At 52.2% G+C, this 22,005-nt stretch overlaps 1 protein-coding gene across 1 annotated transcript in view; it reads right to left on the bottom strand.

The window, feature by feature from the left end:
* Window positions 1–2,740: 2,740 nt before the first annotated feature.
* The window catches only part of etv4 (ETS variant transcription factor 4), a 28,858-nt gene continuing 9,593 nt past the window's right edge, over window positions 2,741–22,005 (bottom strand). Inside the window, exons 5-13 of the mRNA XM_042343345.1 lie at window positions 20,288–20,341; window positions 13,188–13,314; window positions 10,974–11,153; window positions 10,444–10,697; window positions 8,139–8,207; window positions 6,994–7,062; window positions 5,225–5,394; window positions 3,507–3,608; window positions 2,741–2,971 (exon numbers count right to left, since the gene is read on the bottom strand). Coding sequence (XP_042199279.1) covers window positions 2,741–2,971; window positions 3,507–3,608; window positions 5,225–5,394; window positions 6,994–7,062; window positions 8,139–8,207; window positions 10,444–10,697; window positions 10,974–11,153; window positions 13,188–13,314; window positions 20,288–20,341 — 1,256 coding nt within the window. The remainder of the gene's footprint in view (window positions 2,972–3,506; window positions 3,609–5,224; window positions 5,395–6,993; window positions 7,063–8,138; window positions 8,208–10,443; window positions 10,698–10,973; window positions 11,154–13,187; window positions 13,315–20,287; window positions 20,342–22,005) is intronic.

Genomic DNA, 22,005 nt, shown 5'->3' with positions numbered 1-22,005 from the left:
ATTCTTAATGGGGATACGTTTCCGCTCCCGCCCGGCTGACCAAATAAATAACAGTCCAACGCCTTTGAAGTCTCGTACCACTTCACAGGATTCATAGGCGAATGTGGGCAACCAAACTGCAAACAGCAAATGCCCCACTGGACAGACGTGAAGCGAATGACAACAACAATAATCCTCACGGTTGACACGGCGCCCGATCGCGTCTTCGAGACGTCTCAAAGCGCTTCGCGGGACGCGCTGTAAAAGTGCAGCGGCCGTATGTTTTGTGGGGCGAAACTTTGGCGCGGTGACTGTATGTTTTGTGGGGTGAAACTCTTGACCGTTTTGGACACGATGAAGCTCAGCGTCGATGGCAAAGGATCATTCCTATTTGGGATTTGCAGTTAGCGATGAGAACATGGAGTTCCCACTGGTGGCGCAAAACTGGCGCTCGACCTAACGGTGAAATAAAACGGGTGCAATCCCGCGAAGCGCCTTTCCGACGTCCTCCTGCTGGGAAAGGCCCTGTACGGAGCGGAAAAGCTATTCGATCGGGTGTCGGACGCTCTGGCTCTGTCCTTCAGGCCATTTCAGCTGTTGTGCCCCTCTCTCTCTCCCCCCCCTCCCCCGGCTCACTCTCTGGAAGCCCATCCATCCCGTCTCCCTCCTCCAGCCTCAAGCTACTAATTTTCCTTACATAATATAATATGTAATCTGATATAATTGTACACCCTCCTCTTCGACTGCGCCATCGGTCACCCTACTACGCCCCCCCCCCCTCCTCTCCCTCCCTGCCCTCCACCCACCTCCTGATCCCAACCCCCAGCTCGGGTTCCAGATCCCTGACCGTCCAGCACTTTGGGGGTAAGGGAGGGAGGGAGGGAGAGGGAGATGGGGGGGGGAAGGAGGTTGCACCTTTAAGAGACGAGCTCCTTCATGTCAGGACACGGTGCGGAGGAAATGGCATTTGCCTGGAGAATAATGAAGTGATGACAGATAGCTTATTTATCCAGCGATTCCCTTCAGACACAGGCCGGGGCTTTGTCTGAACTTATCCCGGCTGATTTACGAAGAAACATTTGACTGCAGCAACTAACGCATCATAAGTCTGCCATACGTATGATTTACGGGCAGCAAATACTTCCGGAACTGTTCCATTTCCAAAGTGCTCTGCCTCCCGCCAGTCGTCGCGAGCATCAAGTGAAGGCTCCGGGGTTACGATAATGATATTGCAGGCGGAGAATTAAGTTATGATAATAATAAATTCTCCCGACTTAATGGCTCCGGTCATCAGGCGCACGACGTGGGGATCGTGTTATTCGCGATACTGATCCTCGCGCTTAAGACACAGCGCCTGGTCGGGTCCTCGCGACGTCTCGAAGCGCTTCCCGGCGTCAAGTGGAGTGACTGCGTGTTTTGCGGGCGAAACGCAGCAGCCGAGTGCGCCCAGCGGCGTTCTCCCACGGTGATTAGGAGAACGTTGACCAGGACACTTGTCAGCGAGCCTTCTCTTTTGCAACAGCGACCCAGTTCTTTTAATGCCCACCCCCCCCCTCCCCCCCCCACCCCGAGCAGGACACATCCTCATCTGATGGACGGCACCTCCATCAGTGCAGCCCTCCCCAATGTGCGCTGGTGAGCAACTCACTCGAATACCTTGCCCGCGGCAGTGCCAAGACATCGTTTGACGGTGAGGGTCATTTGATCAGTTGGGGGGAGGGAGGGAAGGAGAGAGAAGAGGGGAGGAGGGTGTACGAGAATAGAGCCCCCAATACTCCTCTGGGACTCTACCCTGTGTGAGGGGAGCTACATGCAATGCAAGTCGTGGCTCATACCTAGTACCCCCCGTAGTGAGAAAGTCAGAGCGTTCCCTCTGTGACGCTGACTCAGATTGGTTCAGTGGGTGTATATATATATCTATATTTTATATAGATATATATATAATCCGCGTGTAGGTGGGAATGTACGGGATTCTCCGTGTGGTTCGGAATACACTTTGAACGCAGTGATGGGTTTCCGCACGTGTCAGACGCCCACTACCCAACGCAAACAAAATCCTCTCTCCGCACGTAGCTCTACACGATCGGCGCGAGAGAGAGATAAGGGGCGAGTACAGCTCTACCCAAACCTTTTGCGATCGGTCGGGCGTGTGAGGGTGGGTGTGTGTGAGCAAGTGTGCGTGCACACGTGTGAATGCACACCTGGAGTATACTCGTCGGAAATAATGAGTGGTGTGCGTGTTTGTAGGGCAACTTTGGCCCAGATGCCTATTGAAGATGGGTTTAGACTGTAATATATATACACGCGTGCGAGTGTGTGTGTGGATGTGTGTGTGTGTGTGTGTGCTCACTCGAGACTCAATGTATATACGGGCACGTGCGTAAGCGTGCGAGTGGGTGCGTAAAAGGGAGTGACTAAGAAACAAACACACGGAAAACCAAGAGAGTTGTAAAACCATATACACAGTGACTTTATAATCCCCACTTGAATTGATAATAGTTAAATCAGAAGCAACGACTAACAAGTTTCTAACCGCAGTGCAAACCCGGAGAGAGAGAGAGAGAGTGAGAGATTGAGAACGAGGGAGAGAGAGAGAGAGAGAGAGAGAGGGGGGGGGGGGGCGGGGGCCCAAACGTTGAGGCCTGCTCAAGCAACCACCTCCATTCAGCAACCAGCCCCCCTGTTAGCAACCACTCTGTGGGCTCCCCCCCCCCCGACCATACCCGCCCCCACCCACCCGCCCGCCCGCCCACCCCCATCCCTACATGAAGCCTTTGGTGTAGTGCTGGGAGCCGCCGCCGCCCCCGCCGCGACTGTGGTCTGGCCTGTAGGGGGCGCTCTGGTCCAGGTGGGACAAGGGCACCGTGTCTTCTTCGTTCACGTGGCGGTCAAACTCCGACTTCAACAGCGGCCGCTGGTTGTCGGGGAACGCCAGCGAGAACAGGGCTTCTGGCTCGCACACGAACTTGTACACGTATCGCTCGCCGGCCACCTGCAGGGGGTGGGGGTGGGGTGGAAAAAACAGCGCCCAGTAAAAACCAGCGGGGGTGGGGTGGGGTTGGGTGGGTGGGAGGTGTGGGCGAGGGCTTTTCCGCCGTCACCAATTGGGGTCTCGCCAACCCCACGGAGCGATTCCGAGTCCTGGGCGCAAACCAAATGGCCGTAGACAAAAGCCATGGGGTGGGGGGGGGGCGGGGCGGCCACAGGGGAGACGGGGCGAGCAGGAAATGTTGGTTCCTTCGAACGCGGATTATTAGTTGCCTTTTCTCTTTCGAGGAAATAACATCACGGGATACAGTACATGACGATGATAATAATAATAATGATGATAACAATCCTCGCCTTCGATAAAGCGCCGTCTCACGCCGTCGAGACGTCCCAAAGCCCTTCGCAGGGCACACACCGTAAAGCGTGTTTTCTTTACTAATTAAATACATTTTTTAGATAGATTTAAAGGTTAAAAACGATAAAGAAACGTCCGCCATTATGCTACGGAGACCATAAGCTCGAACCGGGTTAACACTGACCTTCTGCATGATTCCTTTCTCGTAATAGTAGCGCAGCGAACGGCTCAGCTTATCGTAGTTCATGGCCGGTCTGTTCTTCTGCATTCCCCAAAGTCGGGCAACCTGACGACACAGAGAGAGAGTGAGAGAGAGTGAGCGGAAACCGTGAAACTTCTGTTCGATGTCGCGCCTCATCTGCTTCTTCGAGACGTCTCGAATCGTCCACTGTAAAGCGACTCGACTGCGTATTTTGTAGACGAGGTGGGGGGAGAGGGTTCAACAACAATTCGCGCACACGTACAGCCCCTTTACGCGCGCCGGCGCCCCCCCGGAGCGCTTTAACGTCAGCCTCGACGCTGAACTCGAAAGTCCCGATGTGGGCTCGAACCCGTAAACTTCTGAAGACCCTCTCACCGTCTCTCTCTCTCTCTCTCTCTCACTCACACGCAGTCTCTCTGACGCACATCAGCGCGGTGTGTGTTTCGAGGGCGAGATAAATGGATTCGACGAACGCAGAAAAATAACGTTATTAAAGCAGGCGAATCCCGTTTCCCCTCCGAGAGAGAAACACCCCCCCCCCCCCCCCGACAAACCCCAACAGTCTGGCAACCCGGGAAGCAGTCGGACTGGGCTCGGTGACGGTTTAGTTCATGTGCGCGGCTTCACGCCCCGGTGAAATCGACCCCCGCTGCCGAGAGCGAGCGAGAGAGAGAGAGAGAGAGAGAGCCAGAAGCGGATTCCAATGGATTCGTTATACGCCGCTTAGGGCCGAGGGAAATGAATCAATTAATAATACTAATAATCCTTGCATTTGATATAGCGCTTTTCACGTCGGGAGGACGTCCCAAAGCGCTTCACAGAACACACTGTAAAGTGAATTGACTGTATATTTGTGGGCGAACGCGGCAGCCAATTGCGCACAGCAATGTCCCACAAAGTGTCGTAGATTGAAAATGACCAATTTATTATTGTTTTTGGTTTTGGAGGGATTGTTATTAGGCTCTGTGTGGAGTAAGGAAACTTGCCCAAGGTTTTCCCCTGACCTGCCGGGGATTGAACTCAGGCCTCTCACTTACAAAGCGAGTGCTCTAACCACTAAATTACAGCTTTTATTGAACATTATCCGCCAGATCGCAGTGCGACTTAAACGCCGAGCGTCCCCGTAACTCGCGCAAACTGCCTCCAGCAAACGGCCCATCATAGTCCCGGCCACGAGTAAATCAAGCCCCGCGCGGGATGTCGTGTTGTGTGGGGCGGGGGAAGGGGGAAACGGGGGGGGGCGGGGGGTTGTGTGGGCGGAGAAATATTCTCTCTCGCGTCTCTCTTTGCGCGCGTGTGAGCGCGTGTACTTGCGTGTGTGTCTGTGTGTGTGTGTGTCTCTCTCTCTCTGTCTGTGTCTCTCACTGTCCCTCTCTCACATTCTCTCCCTCTCTCCCACTCTCACCGTCTCTCTCTCTCTCTCTCACGCACAGTCTCTCCGACACGCCACAGCGCAGTGTGCGTTTCGAGGGCGAGATAAGACATAGACGAATAATAATAATAATAATAATATGCAAGGTTGACGGTAATAAGTTGTTGGCGTCGTCGTCGACGTCCTGCCGGTGTCAGGCATACGCCAGTCCAGGTCACTGGGTTCCTGCCAGCCTCTCATCCCCATTGCCCCCCCAACCCCCGCCACCCGCGCCCCCCCACCCACACACACACACACACCCGCACAGACACACACGCCTCCCTCTCACCTCCTCCGGCTCCACGAGCTTGAATTCCATGCCCCGTCCTGTCCAGGCGATGAAATTAGAGTTGGCCGGGTCATCGAGGAGAGCGACCAGGAACTGCCAGAGCTGCAGAGATCCCCGTCGCTGGTACAGGGGCCCCTCCCGGTACACCCCCAGCTCCTGTTTGATGTCACCTGTGGAGACACGAGCGATAATCACGATGGTAACGCTGACGACACCAACGCTCGCGTTTGGCACGGCGCCTTCTCACGCGGCCGAGGCGTCTCAAAGCCCTTCGCAGGATTTATTTCGCGAAGTAAGGCGGAAGCGACTGTGCGCTCTGTGGGCGAAACGTGCCCGTAGTCCACCTCCCGCCGCGCGCGCTATCATTTGGCAAACGTACCAAGACAGCAATCGCCCCCCCACCGCAACCCTCCCACCCCATTGCCCCACACTGACCGGCCACCCACGCACTCACGGAAACCCGCCACCGTCTCCATACCGCGAAACACACAGTCGGTTCACTTCACAGCTACCCCCGCGAAGCGCCCTTGAGACGTCTCGGAAGACGCGAGCGATTAAGGCGCCGGCTCAAACCCCAGGACTGTCATTCTAACGTAGATTTCCACATACGTGCTCCACCGACACGTGGGAAATTTCCCCGGGCACCGCTTCTCCCTGCGCCTTCGGTAAGTTACAAACGTAACAGGGTTTTGTTTTGTTTTCTCATTTTTTTTGGAATGAATCTCCGATTTTTAATCGAATTAACAAAAAAAAAACAACCCCCCCCCCCCTCTTGCTGTATCCCGGCCCGTTAAGCAGCCAACCGCGGCCAACCCTTGCTATTTGCCGCTGGTAAATCGAGCTCGGGTTCAGAGAGTTTTGGCAGGATGTCCGAGGAAGCTTTCCATCATAGTTTTGGACACAGAGAAACCCCCCCCACCCCCCTCCCCACCCGAGTGTTGGAAACAAACTTGGAGATGACGCAACGCAGTAGTTCCGTTCACACTTCAATTGATACGCTCTCGGATCTGGAAGCCATTCAATTGACGTTCGAATAAACTATCGTCGCTGGGGGCTGGTTCCCCCACAGCCCCATCCGAGTGGGTGCGCGCACGTTGAAGGGCAATGTTTCCAGCCGGGTCCCCTTGCGAGGCGAGGGCTCTGACCCCTCCGAGCTGCTGGACTCCGCGGAGGAAGTCCACCTCACCCCTTCAGAGGCTTGGTCGACAGTCAGTGCGACGCGTCCCACACCCGGCGCACACTCCAGGACTTGTTTATTGTCGAGGCTGACACTCCAGTGCAACACCTGTGCATTATCAGGGAGCACTGGCCCCTCTCCGCTTGCCCCCCTCCCCCTCCCTCTACCTTGCCACCCCTCTCTCCCTCCGCCTTGCCCCCCCTCTCTCTCCGTCTTGCCCCCCTCTCTCCCTCCGTCTTGCCCCCCTCTCCCTCCGCCTTGCCCCCCTCTCTGCCTCCGCCTTGGCCCCTTCTCTCCCTCCGCCTTGCCCCCCCCCTCTCCCTCCGCCTTGCCCCCACCTCTCTCCCTCCGCCTTGCCCCCGTCTCTCCCTCCGCCTTGCCCCCCCTCTCCCTTTACTGCGATGTGTTACCGCGGGCGGCGGGCGGAGTTTTTTTTGGCGGGATTATTATTTTGAAATCCGGGCGGATTTAAATGGCGCCGGGACCGTTAAAGGGGAACAGTTGCTGCTTTCGGTTTGTTTGTTTTTCGGGCGGGAGGAACGCAAACCAGACCCCGGGCCCCGGGCGCGGAGTTCATTTAGTTCCTCCTCACCTTCGAACTTGTCAGGAACCACGGAGGCATCGTCGCAATACGATCTGAGCTGCTTCTCGTACGAAAAGCCTGGGACACAAAGAAGCAGAGTTATTGATCGCCTCATGCTTTATGTCATTCCAGCGGCTCGCGCCGATCAATCATCCCTCCGCTCGATCCTTAAAGCCCGTCAGTCAGCTGAAAGTCATCCGGTACTGGCATAGCAGCACGATGGGGCGAGGGGGATGGGGGGGGGGGGTGTGTGTGGGCGCGGAGGGGCGAGAGCAAGGCTGAGGATTGCTTCAAGCAATGTCAGAATTGGGGGATGAGATCATGTTTGACTCAGTGATTTATCCGGTAGTAATAATCTTCTCTATTGCTGATTGATGTTTCGAAATCCCCGTTATTATATTGATAAATCTATTCCTTTCATCTCTGCTTCCTCGCAGGAGCCTGACCCCCTCCCACCCACCCACCCACCCAAACCAAGCCACTCACCCTCCCTCCCTCTCTTCCCATCTCCCTCGTTCTCTCTTGTGCAGAGATTTCTGTACGGATGTAAGGCTCCCTCGCTCAACCATCATCTGAAGCGCGTTAAGACTAATAGGCGATGGCCAAAGTTTCCTGTGAATCACCAGCACGGACCGGATGAGCGATTTCCGCCCCTCCCCTCTGAGATTCGCTGACTAATCAATTAATGGAGGATTGTCAGCTGAGTTTTAGCGGAATAAACCCCCCCCCCCACTTTCTCTCCGGGAATAGGACCATCGGGGAAAGTCCATGCCTCATGAAGGTCCGCCAGACAGAACCTCGGGATTCATCCCAGCCCTCCGCTAGTTATTCCGAGAGAGAGAGAGGGGGAGCCTCAGTGACTAAAGAGTCGCAGAGAATAACACGGTTTTCTCCCCGCGCCCCACCCCCCCCCCGCACCCCGAATGTCCTCCCCCTTGTACTGTAAGATTCTATTATAATGCCTCGTTTCGCCCCCTCCAAAAAAATAAATACGGTCACATTCACTTTACGGCGCATTCTGTGAAGCGCTTTGAGACGTCTGGAAGACGTGATAAGGCGCCGGGTCAAATTGCAAGGATTATTATGACGACGACGTAGACGATTATTATTATTATTATGCTTATTATTATTCGCCAATGATTTTTTTTTTTTACCTTCGGGGTTGCTGCACGGGGCTGGGTAACCTTCATTGGGCATGTAGATAGAAGGACAGCCTGGGACATCTGGACGGGAGAGAGAGAGAGAGAGAGAGAGAGCGCGACAACAGTGAGAATCTATTTGACCAGTGAACACAACAGGGCAACGAACACGAAACCTTTGGCCCACAAAATTCGCTTCGCAGTGTATCCCGTGAGGCGCTTTGAGACGTCTCGAAGACGCGATGAGGCTTTAATACTATTAAACCCGTCTCTGGGGCCGAGCTCAGTCACCGAGCCTCTGAAGGAGTTAACCTGGCTATTGGGATAGTTCAAAGGATGTCTCCCGTCTATAAACGGTGGATGCGTCTCATTAAACTGGGACCTTATAAGGAAATGTATTCAATGCAAAGGTCAGGACGAAAGGAAATTCCCCTGGAGGAGCAGGAGGAGATTTGCGAGAGATTTCTCTCTTTCCGCAGCCGAATGGGAACGACCACAAATCATGGAACTGACCTGAAGGGGAATGACAAGAGCGAGTGTGCGTGTTGTGGTGATTGGATACCCAGCCCACACCCCCACCCCACCCACCACCCACCCACCACCCTCCCACCCACCCTCCCCCGGTGCTGTGTAATTACGCGGCTCGCTAGCCACACGCCCAGATCAACAAATGCTCTCGGGTTCCAGGCCCGGCCCCTGGTTTCCTCTCTCTATACGTCGGGTATGAACTTAGGCTGTTTCACGAGTTTCTCAGGAGCGTTTTCCCTTTGTTTTCGAGGGCGCGTGTATAAAGGCGCGCTCGCGCGCGTGTGTATATATAGTGGGAGTGTGTATTTTGGGGTGCGAGTGAGTGTCAAGGTCCAAGGTGTGTGAGTGTGTGTGTGAGTGAGTGTATGTGTGTCTATGTGAGTGTGTGTGTGCGTGTATTACTGGGGGGGAAGTGCTTTTGTGGGCTTGTTCCCCTACTAGACTCCAGTCCAATTCCCTTATCCTTTCCCCACCACGCCCTCCTTCGAGGCACCTCCCAAGAAGCAGCCCTCCTCCTCTTCGGCCGTGCCTTCCGCCACCCTCTTACCCCTCACCCTCCCTGTCCCTCCACCCTCCCCTTACCCCAAGCCCCGTTAGGGTCCAAATCCCCGACTGTGTCCAGCTCCTCGGTACATCCTCCCGACCTGAGAGGACCGCTCTACAAATGTATTGCGCTGTGACCTGGGGCTTTTGGGCTTTGAGACAGAGAGAGAGAGAGAGAGCAAACCGCTCAGTCCTATTTGCCCGCTCTCCCCCTGCCCCAACCGAGCCCGGGAGGTTTGTGGATCGCGGTGGGAGGAGGGGGGCGTGCCTTTAAGAGTTGGGAGGGGAGGAAAAAAAAAACGCAGGGGCTCAGTCGGTCTAAAGTTCCCGAACATCTGGCTGTCTTTAGCGGTGGCTGCAAGGAACCGCCATCGCTGGTTCACTTGGGCAAGTTTTCCCCTCTAACCCTGTCGGTGTCACGTGCCCTCGGAGAGGAAGCGTCTAGTGAAACCTGACACCGGAGTTCACTCCAGCTGGGAATTCTAACCTCTCAAGCCCCCGGGGTTTTTTTTTTTGTGAATGAAACGCTGACTCCTCCATTCACAGAAAAGCAAGCCGTGTGTGTGTGTGTGCGTGTGTGTGCGCGTGTGTGTGCGTGTTGGTTTTTTTTTCGCTCGCGCTCCCACTCCCGCAGCCCCGGGGGCCGCATGAAATGCGACGGAGGGGCTGTCGCGTGGGAGGGAAGGAGGGAGGGAGCGATGGAGGGAGGAGGGAGCTCCCATTATCTGGCAGGAGGTGGACGAGAGAGATTAACCTGCAGAAGCAAATGCACAGCAACCACATTGCACATCACTTTCACACACTTACAAACACACACAACTTTAAACACGCACAGCAATATGGCGGGGGGTGGGGGGGGGGCTGGGGGAGAGGGGGAGCTTTTAAGAGCACGTGTGTGTGTGTGTGTGTGTCTGTGTGTGTGTGTGGAGACATCGGAAGTCAGGGACCACCTTACGACAACCTTCTCGCAGAACGCTTCACGGTGCAGTGGCGGGGAGTCTGACGACGAGCCAAGGGGAGAGGGGTGTTGAAGGGCGGGGGGGCGGGGGGGGGTGTGGGAGGGGGAGGTGACCGTAAGCACGATCGAAAAGGGAAGGTCTTCAGGCGGGTTTTGAAGGTGGGGAGGGAGGGAGGGCGGGAGGGAGGGAGGCGGAGGGATCGAGGGAGAGAGTTGCAGAGTTTCTCAGGGTGTAATGGCTGAAGGTACGGCTGCCGATGGTGGAGCGGACGTGCAATCTGGGTCACTTACCTGGGTCGTAGGCATAATCCGGGGGCTCCTGCTTGATGACCATGGTGTGTGAGAAGCGATGATCCCCGGTGTTGTTGACTGGGTTCCTCTCCTCATACACAGGGTCGTGGTATTCCTGCTTGTAGCCTTGTGGTGGGTAGGGCAAGCAAGGCTCTGACATCTGCCTCTGATACCCTGAGACCCCCTCCCTGTTCAAGCCTTGGGAGGAGGGGAAGGGACGACACATTTCCACGGACTGTTGTCGAAACTGCGACCTGTGTGGTTGTCGGGGTGGGTGGGGGGAGGAAAGGGAGAGGGTGAAATAGGCGGTGAAATATTTCGCGGAAAAAGAGACCAACCAAATCTTTTGCTCGTTCCTCAACCTCTCTGTCCCACCATCGGTGGCCAAGCCTTCAGCCAAGATGCCCACATTCTCAGGCACTCTCCCCAAATCCCACCTTCTCTTCCTGCTTTCAACCTCTAGTCGATGTTCCCCCCCCACACACCCTCTCATCCCACGACTGAGGAAGGACTGAGTAACGAGTGAGTACCTGTGTTCCATTGGGAATCTGACATTGGGCATGGGCTGGTGGGTTGATTGGAGGTTCATGAAGCCTTGGTCATGTCTGGAGTCGAGGCCGGGCTTATTGCAGACCTGCTGTAAGGGGGGGTTGGAAGGGGTCCCCGGGAGGGGGGAGTGGATTCCCACTTGTGGTTTCTTCTCGTAGGCACTGGGGGAAAGGAAACGAAAACGTGAGATACGGTCCTGGTGATGGAAAGCATGAGCTACCATCGCTTTAATAAGCCCGGGATACACACGCAACAGAAACCTTGTCTTAAGGTCACCAGTCAGCACGATACTTGTGTAGTCGTTACGTCGGATAAAGTCCGACTTATACACAACTTGACCTAAGTCATAGACGATACGACTTATGCGAGTTCCGCGTAGCTCAGACTTTGCATGAGTTGTATTAAATGGACCGCGACTCTGAACGCTACACAGTAGAGAGGCTGGAGCGAGGGAGACGAGGAGGAGGGGATTGGGTGGGGGGGGGGGGGGAGTGTAGGGGGGGAAAGGGGGAAGTGATCCTGGGCAGAGCCGAGGAGTTAAGTCTTCAGGGAGGATTCAAAGACAGATAAAGTGGGGCGCGAGGCGGAGTGATAGAGGCAGGGAGTTCCGTAAGTTAGTGGGCCTGACTGAAACACGTCATCCGTCCCAGCTGCCCCGACCATCCTCCTCACGCCGTTTCTATACTTAAGCACCCGCCTCCCCCCCTCCACCCCCACCCCACCCCCTCCTCTCCCCCCACCCCCACCAAACAGCGTCGGCCGAACGGCTAAAAATAGCGACATTCCTGCTCAGAAGAAGTCGTGTCAACGACCTCATCAGCAGCAAAACAGTTCACCGTCGCTGGCGTCGACACCAGAAATATCCCAGATTTCCTCAGGAAAAAACATTCAGGAATTATTTATAAACCCGCACGGACGGAGCTGGAGGAGGGAAGGGGGGGGGGGGGGGCAGCGGGGGGTAGGAAAATAAGTCACGATCGTCCCTAACCCGTCCGAAGGTCAGTCATTGTTCGCGCGCATTTCCTTCGTCACATTCCCCTTGTTTTTAAAGCAATATTACCCCCCAGGTCAACCCATCGCCCCACTGACACACTTGAAGGCAGGAAAGAAGCAACCAGTTAATACAAAAAAAGAGAGCTCATATTTGGGTCAAAATTAAACCTTGCGATGATGATTATTGTTACGTTATTACAGATTAACGGGAGGTTAACCCTCCTGCTTGAGGGGCCCTATATATAATATATATATATATATATATATAATGTATATAATAATCCCTCCAAAATCGAAACCAATAATAAATTGGTCATTTTCAATCTACGACTGTTTGTGGGACATTGCTGTGCGCAATTGGCCGCCGCGTTCGCCCACAAATATACAGTCAATTCACTTTACAGTGTGTTCTGTGAAGCGCTTTGGGACGTCCTCCCGACGTGAAAAGCGCTATATCAAATGCCAGGATTATTATTATTATTATTATATAAAAGCAAGTTGTTGTCGCTGGCATCTCTTGACGGTTCTCAGCGACGGGTCGGCCAGACCAACAACGCTGCCACTTTACACGTGAATGGATGCAACTTTTCTCAAGAGAGGAACGTAGGAATTAGGAGCCGGAGTCGGCCATTCGGCCCCTCGAGCCCTTCCACCGCCATTCAATAAGATCATGGCTGATCTTCTAACCTAACTCCATCTGCCCGCCTTATCCCTTAATCCCTCTATCCTCTAGAAATCTATCACGCTTAAGATATTTAATGCTTAAGATACTTTAACTAGCTACGTTCTGGAGGGGGGGGGGGGGGCGTTATATTTTGTTCCTTATGATAATATCGGGTCTGTCCTTTATTATTATCGTTAATAATATTATTATTATTGTTAATAATAATGATAATCCTTGTGTTTGGCATCCGGTCCCTTATCACGTCTTCAAGACGTCTCAAAGCGCTTCACAGACTTCTATATAGACTGTATAGTGAATCGACCGTGTGTTTTGCGGGCGAAACGCGGCAGCCAATCTCCAATTTCTTGGAGGCGCTTAAACCATCAGTGGGCTCTGGTTACTGTATGTGTATAGCGGGTGTGTTATAACAGGAGTTTGAGTGTATAGTGCACGTCGCTCTCTCTCTCTCTCCACCACCGTGACCTTCTGAGTTGCCGACGTTGGGGAGAGTCTGCGGCAAACTCCGCACAGCACTGACCTGGCATAAAGGCATTGCTCCCCATTGCTGTACCGGAAAGGCTGTTTGTGACAACAGGACAGGTTGGGGTCAGAGCCGGGACTCTGTGGCTCCTTCTTGATCTTCAGAGTGGGACTGTGAAAAGCCACTGCGGAGAGAGGGAGAGAGAGAGAGAGAGGGGAGAGGGGGGGGGGGGAAGAGAGAGAATGGGAAAGAGAGAGACCGAGAGAAAGAGGGTGGGAAAAGGAACGAGAGAGTGAGAGAGAGTTAGAGAGAGAGGAAGATTGAGAAAGCAAGAAAAAGAAAGAGAAGAGGGGGAGAGAGACAGAGAGAGAGGAGAGAGAGAGAGAGAGGGTGAGAGAGGAAACCGAGAGAAACAAAAAGAGATAGAGAGAGAAAGTAACAAAGAGAGAGAAGGAGAAAGAGAGAGAGAGAGAGGGAGAGGGAGGGGGGGGGGGTGGTGAAAGAAGTAAAATTAATACCCATTATAAATTTTCCACGCAGTGCCAGTACTCAGCGAAATTCCGATCAATACATGTCTACATTACCTTAAATGAATGACTTCCACAAGCCATGGGAACCTTAACGCTGGCACGATATTGCTGAGAGAGACATAATGGATAGGCAGTTCCAACAACAATGAACGATTTAGTTTTTTTTATTGTTAAACATTTCAATTCGGAGCTGCTGCCAGTGATTACACAGATAGCCTCTCACACCATTAGCACTGAACCGGTATTGACATCCCATAATCCGGCTTTATTTATTGTGTACAAGAAGCCAAACCAATCATCCATCTATCACCAGGGTAATGCAGGGGGTGATTAATTGATCGCCATCAATTCAATAGGAACCCATCGATTCCCAAATGGTAATTGAGAGGAAATTTACATAATTGGCAAATCGATGCCGGACCGGCGAAACCGTAAAGCGACGACACCACCTGTGCGCTGCGCGCGGATCGGTCGACCCAGCCTCCACCGGCACTATCAGGTAGACAGGTGGACAGGTAAACATCGACTACTTTAGTGACCGTCCAGCGAGAGGAAGCGCATTAAGCGCAATACCATTACAGCAACTCTCAGAGCACTTAGACCTCAAACGCTTATTAAGACATTGCAACGTCTGATAGGGCTTTGAAAGAAATGATGATTTTGTTTTAGATAATAGGGAAGATATCACCACTTTCTGGTCACCCTGTGTTATCGTACGTTGCAATTACAAATTCTTATAATTAGATTATCTTATTTATTACTTGTAAAAGTAAGCGTATCATATTATCTTATTGAGTCTCAATGACGTGATAAGGCGCTATAACAAACGCAAGGATGATGATTATTATTTTATGGGGGAAAGAGGAGGTAAAAGGGACTGAAAGGATTAAAAGAGTTGGCACTGACCCGATGGGCTGAATGGTCTTCTTTCATGCTGTAAGTTTCCTCGGTTCTATAATAATAATAATAATAATCCTTGCATTTGATATAGCGCTTTTCACGTCGGGAGGACATCCCAAAGCGCTTCACAGAACACACTGTAAAGTGAATTGACTGTATATTTGTGGGCGAACGCGGCGGCCAATTGCGCACAGCAATGTCCCACAAACAGTCGTAGATTGTAAATGACCAATTTATTATTGTTTTGGGTTTTGGAGGGATTATTATTAGGCTCTGTGTGGAGTAAGGAAACTTGCCCGAGGTTTCGCCCTCTGCCTGGAATTGAACTCAGGTCTCTCACTTGCAAAGCGAGTGCTCTAACCACTGAGTTACAGGACTCCTCTATGATTATGACTTGGACTGGTATTGCTTCCTAAACGAGATCTGAGCGAGTCAGGATCCGAGTGAGACAATAACTATTGAGAGGGAACTTTGTTTGCCCTCAAAACACACAGTCGCTCGCTGCACTTTAGGGTATATCTTTGGCCGCCCTGTATTATTTATTACACATTATAAATCACAAATTCCGCAACGTGAAAGACAACAGGATGAAAAGTAAGGATTATTATTATTATTATTAATATTATTATAATCGTTGCGACTGGGAAGCCTGGTGTTGGATAATTTCGTCAACTTAGGGAAAGTCTTGGGGCAAAAACAAAGTTTATTTTTTAGCAGCCGGGCGCTGTCAGAGATAACTTACCTCCGGCTAAATACTAAATAAATAAGCCTTGTAAACCAGTTCTCTCTCTCACAACCTCTCCGGGTGCTTCCACGGTCTTGTAGGCAGTTTGTACACATGACATCCAGTCACTTGAGATTGTTTTTCTTTCAGTGGATGTTTTTTTGTCTAATTGCCCTGAGCTGCTGGTGGTGGGGTGGAGGAGGTGGAGACTGTGGGTTCAGACACCACGACCGAACTTAGGTGAAGAGATGGCGTAGCGTTCTGCACGTTCGGTCTTAGTTAATTAATTAATAATAATAATAATCATAATGGTTGCATTTGAATTAGCTCCTCGTCACGTCTTCGAGACGTCTCAAAGCCCTTCGCAGGCTACACCGTTAACGTGAATTGACTGCGAATTTTGTGGGCGAAACGCGGCAGACAATTTTGCGCAAGACAACGTTCCACAAACAGCCGGGAAAGCAAGCGACTGACTTTACAAGAGGGAGAGAGAGAGAGAGAGAGAGAAACTGCTTTCTCCTGTGGCCACTCGGCCCCCTTTGACTGAGGCATTTTCTTTTGTGTGTAAAACCATACACGGATTAAAAACAACCGTGAAGCGAAAAGGCCGCGGGCTTTTTTTTTTCTTCTTCCCATCGGACGAAATTCGACGAGAAGACGACAACAACAACAACGGAAAAAGCCACAGCGCTTGACTGTGAGAGTCCGTGGGACTCGGGGGGCGGGGGGGTCGGGAGCCGTCTTTATTCGCGAGGAGATGTCAGTCATGAAGAAATAAACTCTAACAATCCTCATTGCCCGGAGTTTGACGTCATGGGTCCAGGACACGCAGCGAGTGGAAAATCTGGATCGCTCAGGAACAAACAACCCAACTCCTTTAAAACAGCAAATAAACACCAGAGGTGACGCAGTTTCGGTCAGAATGAAACCCAGCGACAGGCAAGGCAGCGTGTGGAGCCCAGACAGACGCTTTTATTAAACAGGAAGCAGGCGGCTTAGCTCGAATTCAGCCAAGCACACATCCGCAACCTCGTTCAGTTACCTACAGGCCGACCTCACTCCCTCTCCCTCTCTCCCTCTCTCTCTCTCTCTTGAAAATCGCTCGACGTCAACAGTTCACAGCAAAGCCGTTTCGAACAGCGCTTCATTTAAAAAAAAAAATGCTGCGAGTCTGTTGGATCCCTTGTCATTTGGCTCCGAGGCTTAAAGGAGAACGGCAAATGGTTCTCCCTTTTTTTTTTAAGTCACGTCTTAAGCGCCGCTCCCGAATCTGAATCGTTTCGGCGCGGGGAGGGTTTGCCACACTGGAAGGTGAAAACCCAGCTCCCCGTCTGTGCCCCGTTAAGAGCTCTCGCCGCGCTAGTCGGAAAGAGGACCGGGTTTTTCTTCTCTCCACCCCCCGCACCCACACCCACCCCCCCCCCCGGCGTCCCCAGATTTATTTTCCCCGAAAAGATCGGAAATTGGTCGTTCGCTTCACGGCCGTCTGCGGGACCCCCGCCGGGCGCCAGTCGGCTGACGCGTTTGCCCACGAGATACAGAGCCGCCGCGCTTTGTGGAGTTCCTGTAGCTCGGCGGTTTAGAACCCGCGCCTCGCAAGCGAGAGGACCCGGGTTTGATTCCCCGGGCGGGTCAGGTCGGGTCAGGGCGAAACCTTGGGCGAGTTTCCTTACTCGCCCCACACACCTACACACGCGCACACGCCTCTGTTTACCAGCAGTAAATAGGAACCCAGTTGTTGGTCGATTAGCGGAATGCTTTTCCGGGGGTAATAACCCCTTCAAAGTAATAATAATAATAATAATAAATTGCTTTTCCGGGGGTAATAATCCCTTCAAAGTAATAATAATAATAAATTGGTCGCTCGATCCACGGCTGTTTGTGGGGGGGGACGCAATCGGCTGCCGCGTTTCGCCCACAAAATATACAGTCGATTTACTTTACAGTAACTTATGGATTATTGTCCATTGCAACAAAAGCCTTTCAGACGAGGTGTTGTTGGAGGAGGAGGAGGAGGAGGAGGGAGGAAGGAGGGAGGAGGGAGGGAGGAGGGAGGGAGAGAAGTGAAGTAGAAAATAAACGTTTAAGGAAACTTGCTTTGAGTGGTGCTGTCAGTGACAGTCAGTGGCCATTGTGCGAAGGTTGAGCGATTGAAAAATCAATGTAAAGTGTCGTTAAAAGAGAGAGAAAGAGAGAGAGAGAGAGAGAGAGAGAGAAGAGACAGAGAGAGACAGAGAGAGAAAGAGACAGAGAGAGAGAGAGAAAGAGACAGAGAGAGAGTAAGAGAGAGAGAGCGCAGTGGGGAAAATCTCTGACTGTGCAGAGGGCAAATGTGCGAGTGGGGTTGGGGGGGGGGGGGGGGGAGGGAAGAGAGGAGGGGGGAAATGGTATATTACGTAACCTTCCCCCCCCCCACCACCTCAAGAGGCATCTCCCGAGACCCGCTGACCATTCATGAACCTATGAAACACACTAATGACCATATACAGTCAGCGCTTCCTGTTGTTAATGACCCACTACCACTGTTATAGAATTACAACCACTCCATTCATAAAAAAAAGGAACGCAAAGGGTTTGCCTGCTTTCACTTTATGGGTCAAGGCTGGAGGGGAGAGACGGGGGGGAGGGGGAGAAGGGAGAGAAGAGGTGGGTGGGGGGGGAGAGAGTGGGGAGGTGCGGAGACAAGGAGGGGGAAAGGTGGGAGAAAGGGGGGGAGCGCGGAGGGAGGGGGGCAGAGTAGAGGGAGCAAGGGGAGGGGAGCGCGGAGGTAGGGGGGAGGAGGGTGCAGGGTAGAGGGAGAAAGGGGGGGGGAGCGCGGAGGTTGGCGGGAAGGGGAGAGAAAGGAGGGAGGGAGGGGGAGGGGGAGAATAGGGGAGGGAGCAGGGGAGAGATGGGGGGGGCGGAAAAGAGAGAGGAGGGAGAGAGGGGGGGAGAGGGGGGGGGGAAATCGTGAGCTGCAAATGGCTTTTGACAGAAGGAGGGAGGGAAAAGGCAAACAGATATACAGACAGACTGACCGACTGAGAGACGGATGATAGACAGACACTGACAGACCCATAAAGGAAGGTTTTTTTTTAAAAAAAACCAAATTTCTGCAACGAGATCCATCAGCCATCAAAACCCCTCATCGCCAAACAACACTTAACCCCCTACACCCCCCCGACTGCTGGATAGGCCTCTCGTCTGTTCCTTCCCACCTTGTGAGAGGCACCGAGGAGATGCTCGTAACCCGGTTTCTTTTTGCAGTGCTTATGGGGGAAGGGGAGGGTGTGGGATGAAAAAGACCCTATGGCACATTCCACCCCCCACAACCACCACCACCCTCCCAACCACCCTCCCTTCCCTCCTCTTCTCCACCCCCACCCCACCCCCCCCCCCCCACCTCTCCTCCCTCCCAGGGTGCAGTTATCCCGTGAATTCCCTTCATTTCACTGTAAATTCACTTTTCGCCTGTTTGTCGTTGTAGACCTGCATCTCTGACCGTGCTTTCGGTTATCTTCTCCCCCCCACCCCCCCCCCACTCCACACCAACCACCCACCCATCTCCAATCCTTTCCCCTCCGCCCCCGCCACCCAGCTCAGGTTTAAGCCAATACTGTCAAGCACCTTGAGACGTCCTCCGGACATGAAATGCAAGGATTGCTGTTACGTTCCGTATCCCAACCCGCTTACCCATTCCCCCCACCCACACTGTCCCCCCCCATCCCCCCACCCACACTGTCCGCCCCACTCCCTCACTCGCTTTGATTTCAGTCCATCAGCCAAATCCCCAATGATGAATGAGAGCGAGAGTAAGAGAACGAGAGAGAAAGAGAAAAAAAGAGAGAGAGGGGGAGACTGCATCAACTGGGAGACTGTCCGGTTATAGAGAGAAACGAGGCACTTCCAATAATTGACACGATCGATCGGTCACCTCTTCCCATTTCTGTGGCCCTGACCACTACCTCCCTCTGTGCTGGCGCGGGGGGAAAGATTCATCACTCTGACTTCTAACAGCGAAGGGAAAATCAATGACAGCCCCACTCGCTCTCAGTACTTTCTGAACATTTCAGGGCAAACTCTTTCCAGTAGCGTTTAAACCCCGTCCAAACTTTTTGTCTTATTAAAAAAAAACATCGAGGCAAAGGGGGGCTGTTAGTGACTTGCGACCCAATGCCTTGAAATATCGGATCACAAGACAACAGTAAAGGTGATGATAATAATCATCTTTGCACTCGACACAGCGCCTTATCATATCTTCAGGAATATAAAGTGAATTGAGAGTGTATTTTGTGGACGAAATGTCATCAGAGACTTAAATGCATCACTTTATTCTGCTTGTGACAAAAGGGCCCTTCTCCATCAGAAACCCAGTCTGATTACTAACGTAAGACCCATGATCAATAGATCTACTGTACAATAAAGCCTCCCATATCCTAACCCTCCCTCGCTTTCCCTCCGGGGGTGAGGTAAAGGGGCTCTGGAATGAAATTCCAGAGGGTGGGATTATTGCTATTGTTGTTATTTAATAATTCTTCTTATTAGTAATTCGTATTAAATAATAAGAATCGTTGGGATTTCACAGTGAACCCTCTAACTCGGAAGCGTCTGAAAGCCGCCAATAACATTAATAATAATATTAATTAATAACCCTCGCGTTAGATACAACGCCTTTCACATCGGGAGCACATCTGAAAGCAAAGTGCTTCCCCGCAAAGTGAAATGACTTCGATTCCTTTGGTAGACCGAAAAAAACCAAAAAACACACACGGGCCAATTTGAGACAGTCTCACACGCTCAGAGAAAAAAATAAAGTCACGCAGTAAATGACCAAGCGAAGGCTCAGGATTCCGCGAAAGGGACGGCAACGCAAGTTCTATTTACGCGAGAGTTTTTCCCAGAGAAAAGGTCTCGAGGCGGAAAAACAACCTGCGTTCGCGATCAAAACCAACACCGCACAGGCGTAGAGAGAAGGGAAGGGGGTGGGGGGGGAAGGGGGGGGGAAAGTAAAGTAATGTACTCACACGTTTCGCAGTGGTAATCTGGCACAAACTGTTCGTCGCTGTCTGGCACCTGAGCTGAAAGATTGGAGGAAAAATGAAAGAATAAAAAGTTCAGCATCGGCAAAAAAAATAACCCCCCCCCCCAAAAAAAAAGACCGTTTGACCAGTCTTAACATCTGACTGTTATAAACTTTTTTTCCATCCAAACTCGTGCGCGCACACGCACCCAACACACACACAACACACACCCACACACAACACACACCAATCGCACACAGCACACGCGCACAACACACATCACACCTACGTCCCTTTCAAGCAGATGTTTTGAGCTTTAATCATAGTACTAAATCATAGTAATAATCCTCGCCTTGAGTGTCGGTGTGGGGGTGGGGGGGGTGTAGAAGGGAGGGGAACGTTGCCTTGAACCGCTTTGCCAGAACTACCGTAAAGTGTAGTGACTGTGTAATTTGCAGGTGGACAATCAATAGGCGCGCAGCAACGACTCACGAACAGCCACGGATTAAATAAATTATTTTAACGGACAGTGGGGCAAGGGGGGGGGGGGGTGGGGAGGGGTGCGGAAGGGGGGTATTAGGGGGTTGAAAAGAGGCGAGTTTGTCAGCCAGGACAACAGAACAAATTCCATTCTCTTTCCAAATAGTTCCATGGGATGTGTTTAAACATTCCAGGGAACAAGCGGACGGGTGGGTCTGGGTTTGGGTGGTGGGGGGTGGGGGGGGGGGTGAGGGCGAAGGGAACCTCGGTTTAATGTCTCAACTGAGGGAGCACAGCCCACCCACCCCCAGCACTGCTCTGCTCGGCTCTGGGACATCTACTCAGTAGAGAAATATACTCCGAAAAACATTGCGATTGAGCTCTGGAAATCGCCACAGACTCACATAACTGCGCTCACACCACCACCTCAGGATATACCACATAAATCACAGGCAATTTCTCTCTCTATCTCTCTCCTTCTCTCTCTCTCCCTCTCTCTCTTTATTCCTCATAATGCAACCATTGTTTGCCCGGCCCCCAGTGACCGCAATATTATCCATGGAGGTGACGGGGCAATAAAAACACTCAATGAGGACAACTGAAATATTTACTTTAGCAGAAGGCGTCACTGATAGCAAGTCCATGCACTTAAGATTATTATTATTATTATTATTATTATACACTTGCCACGTTAACCCGAATGATGCATCATCTCTCGTAGCTTGAGTCGCTGAACTGACATTAGTTTTTCTCTCTCTTTCTCTCATAAATCTCCGAGTATTGCGGACAATCCGGAGAGCATTTGGCGCAGGTTAGCAAGACGCCCCCAAGGCTTGCAGAGAGAGCGTTGGGGGTGGGGGGGGGGGGGGGGGTGGGAAGAAGGGGGATTAATTGCGTTTGGGGGTGTTTAACCCCCTCAACATGCCGGGCGAGATCGAGAGCGGCGTCAGGAAAGGATTTCCGAGCCGTTAGCGCTTTGGCTCACAGGGCTAACAGGAGCGAGTAGGAGGAATCCTTGCTCTCGGTCACCAGTTTATCGCTCTGATCTCCAGCTTAAAAAAAATAATTATACAAACCGCTCCCCCCCACAATCCCCCCCCCCACCCAAAATATTCCTTTGTGACCATAAACCTCACCCCACCTTCCCACTCCCCCCCATGGATTAGTTGCGCTCTCCGCAAAAAAAATTTTTTTTGGTAGAAGGGGGTGGGAGGGAGGAAAATGACAATTTCAAGAACTAT

This window comes from Callorhinchus milii, unplaced genomic scaffold (genome assembly GCF_018977255.1).
Source record: "Callorhinchus milii isolate IMCB2004 unplaced genomic scaffold, IMCB_Cmil_1.0 Scaffold23, whole genome shotgun sequence".
NCBI classification, from domain to species: Eukaryota; Metazoa; Chordata; class Chondrichthyes; order Chimaeriformes; family Callorhinchidae; genus Callorhinchus; species Callorhinchus milii.
Note: the sequence above shows the minus strand (reverse complement) of the source record. Positions and strands in the feature narration are given on the sequence as shown.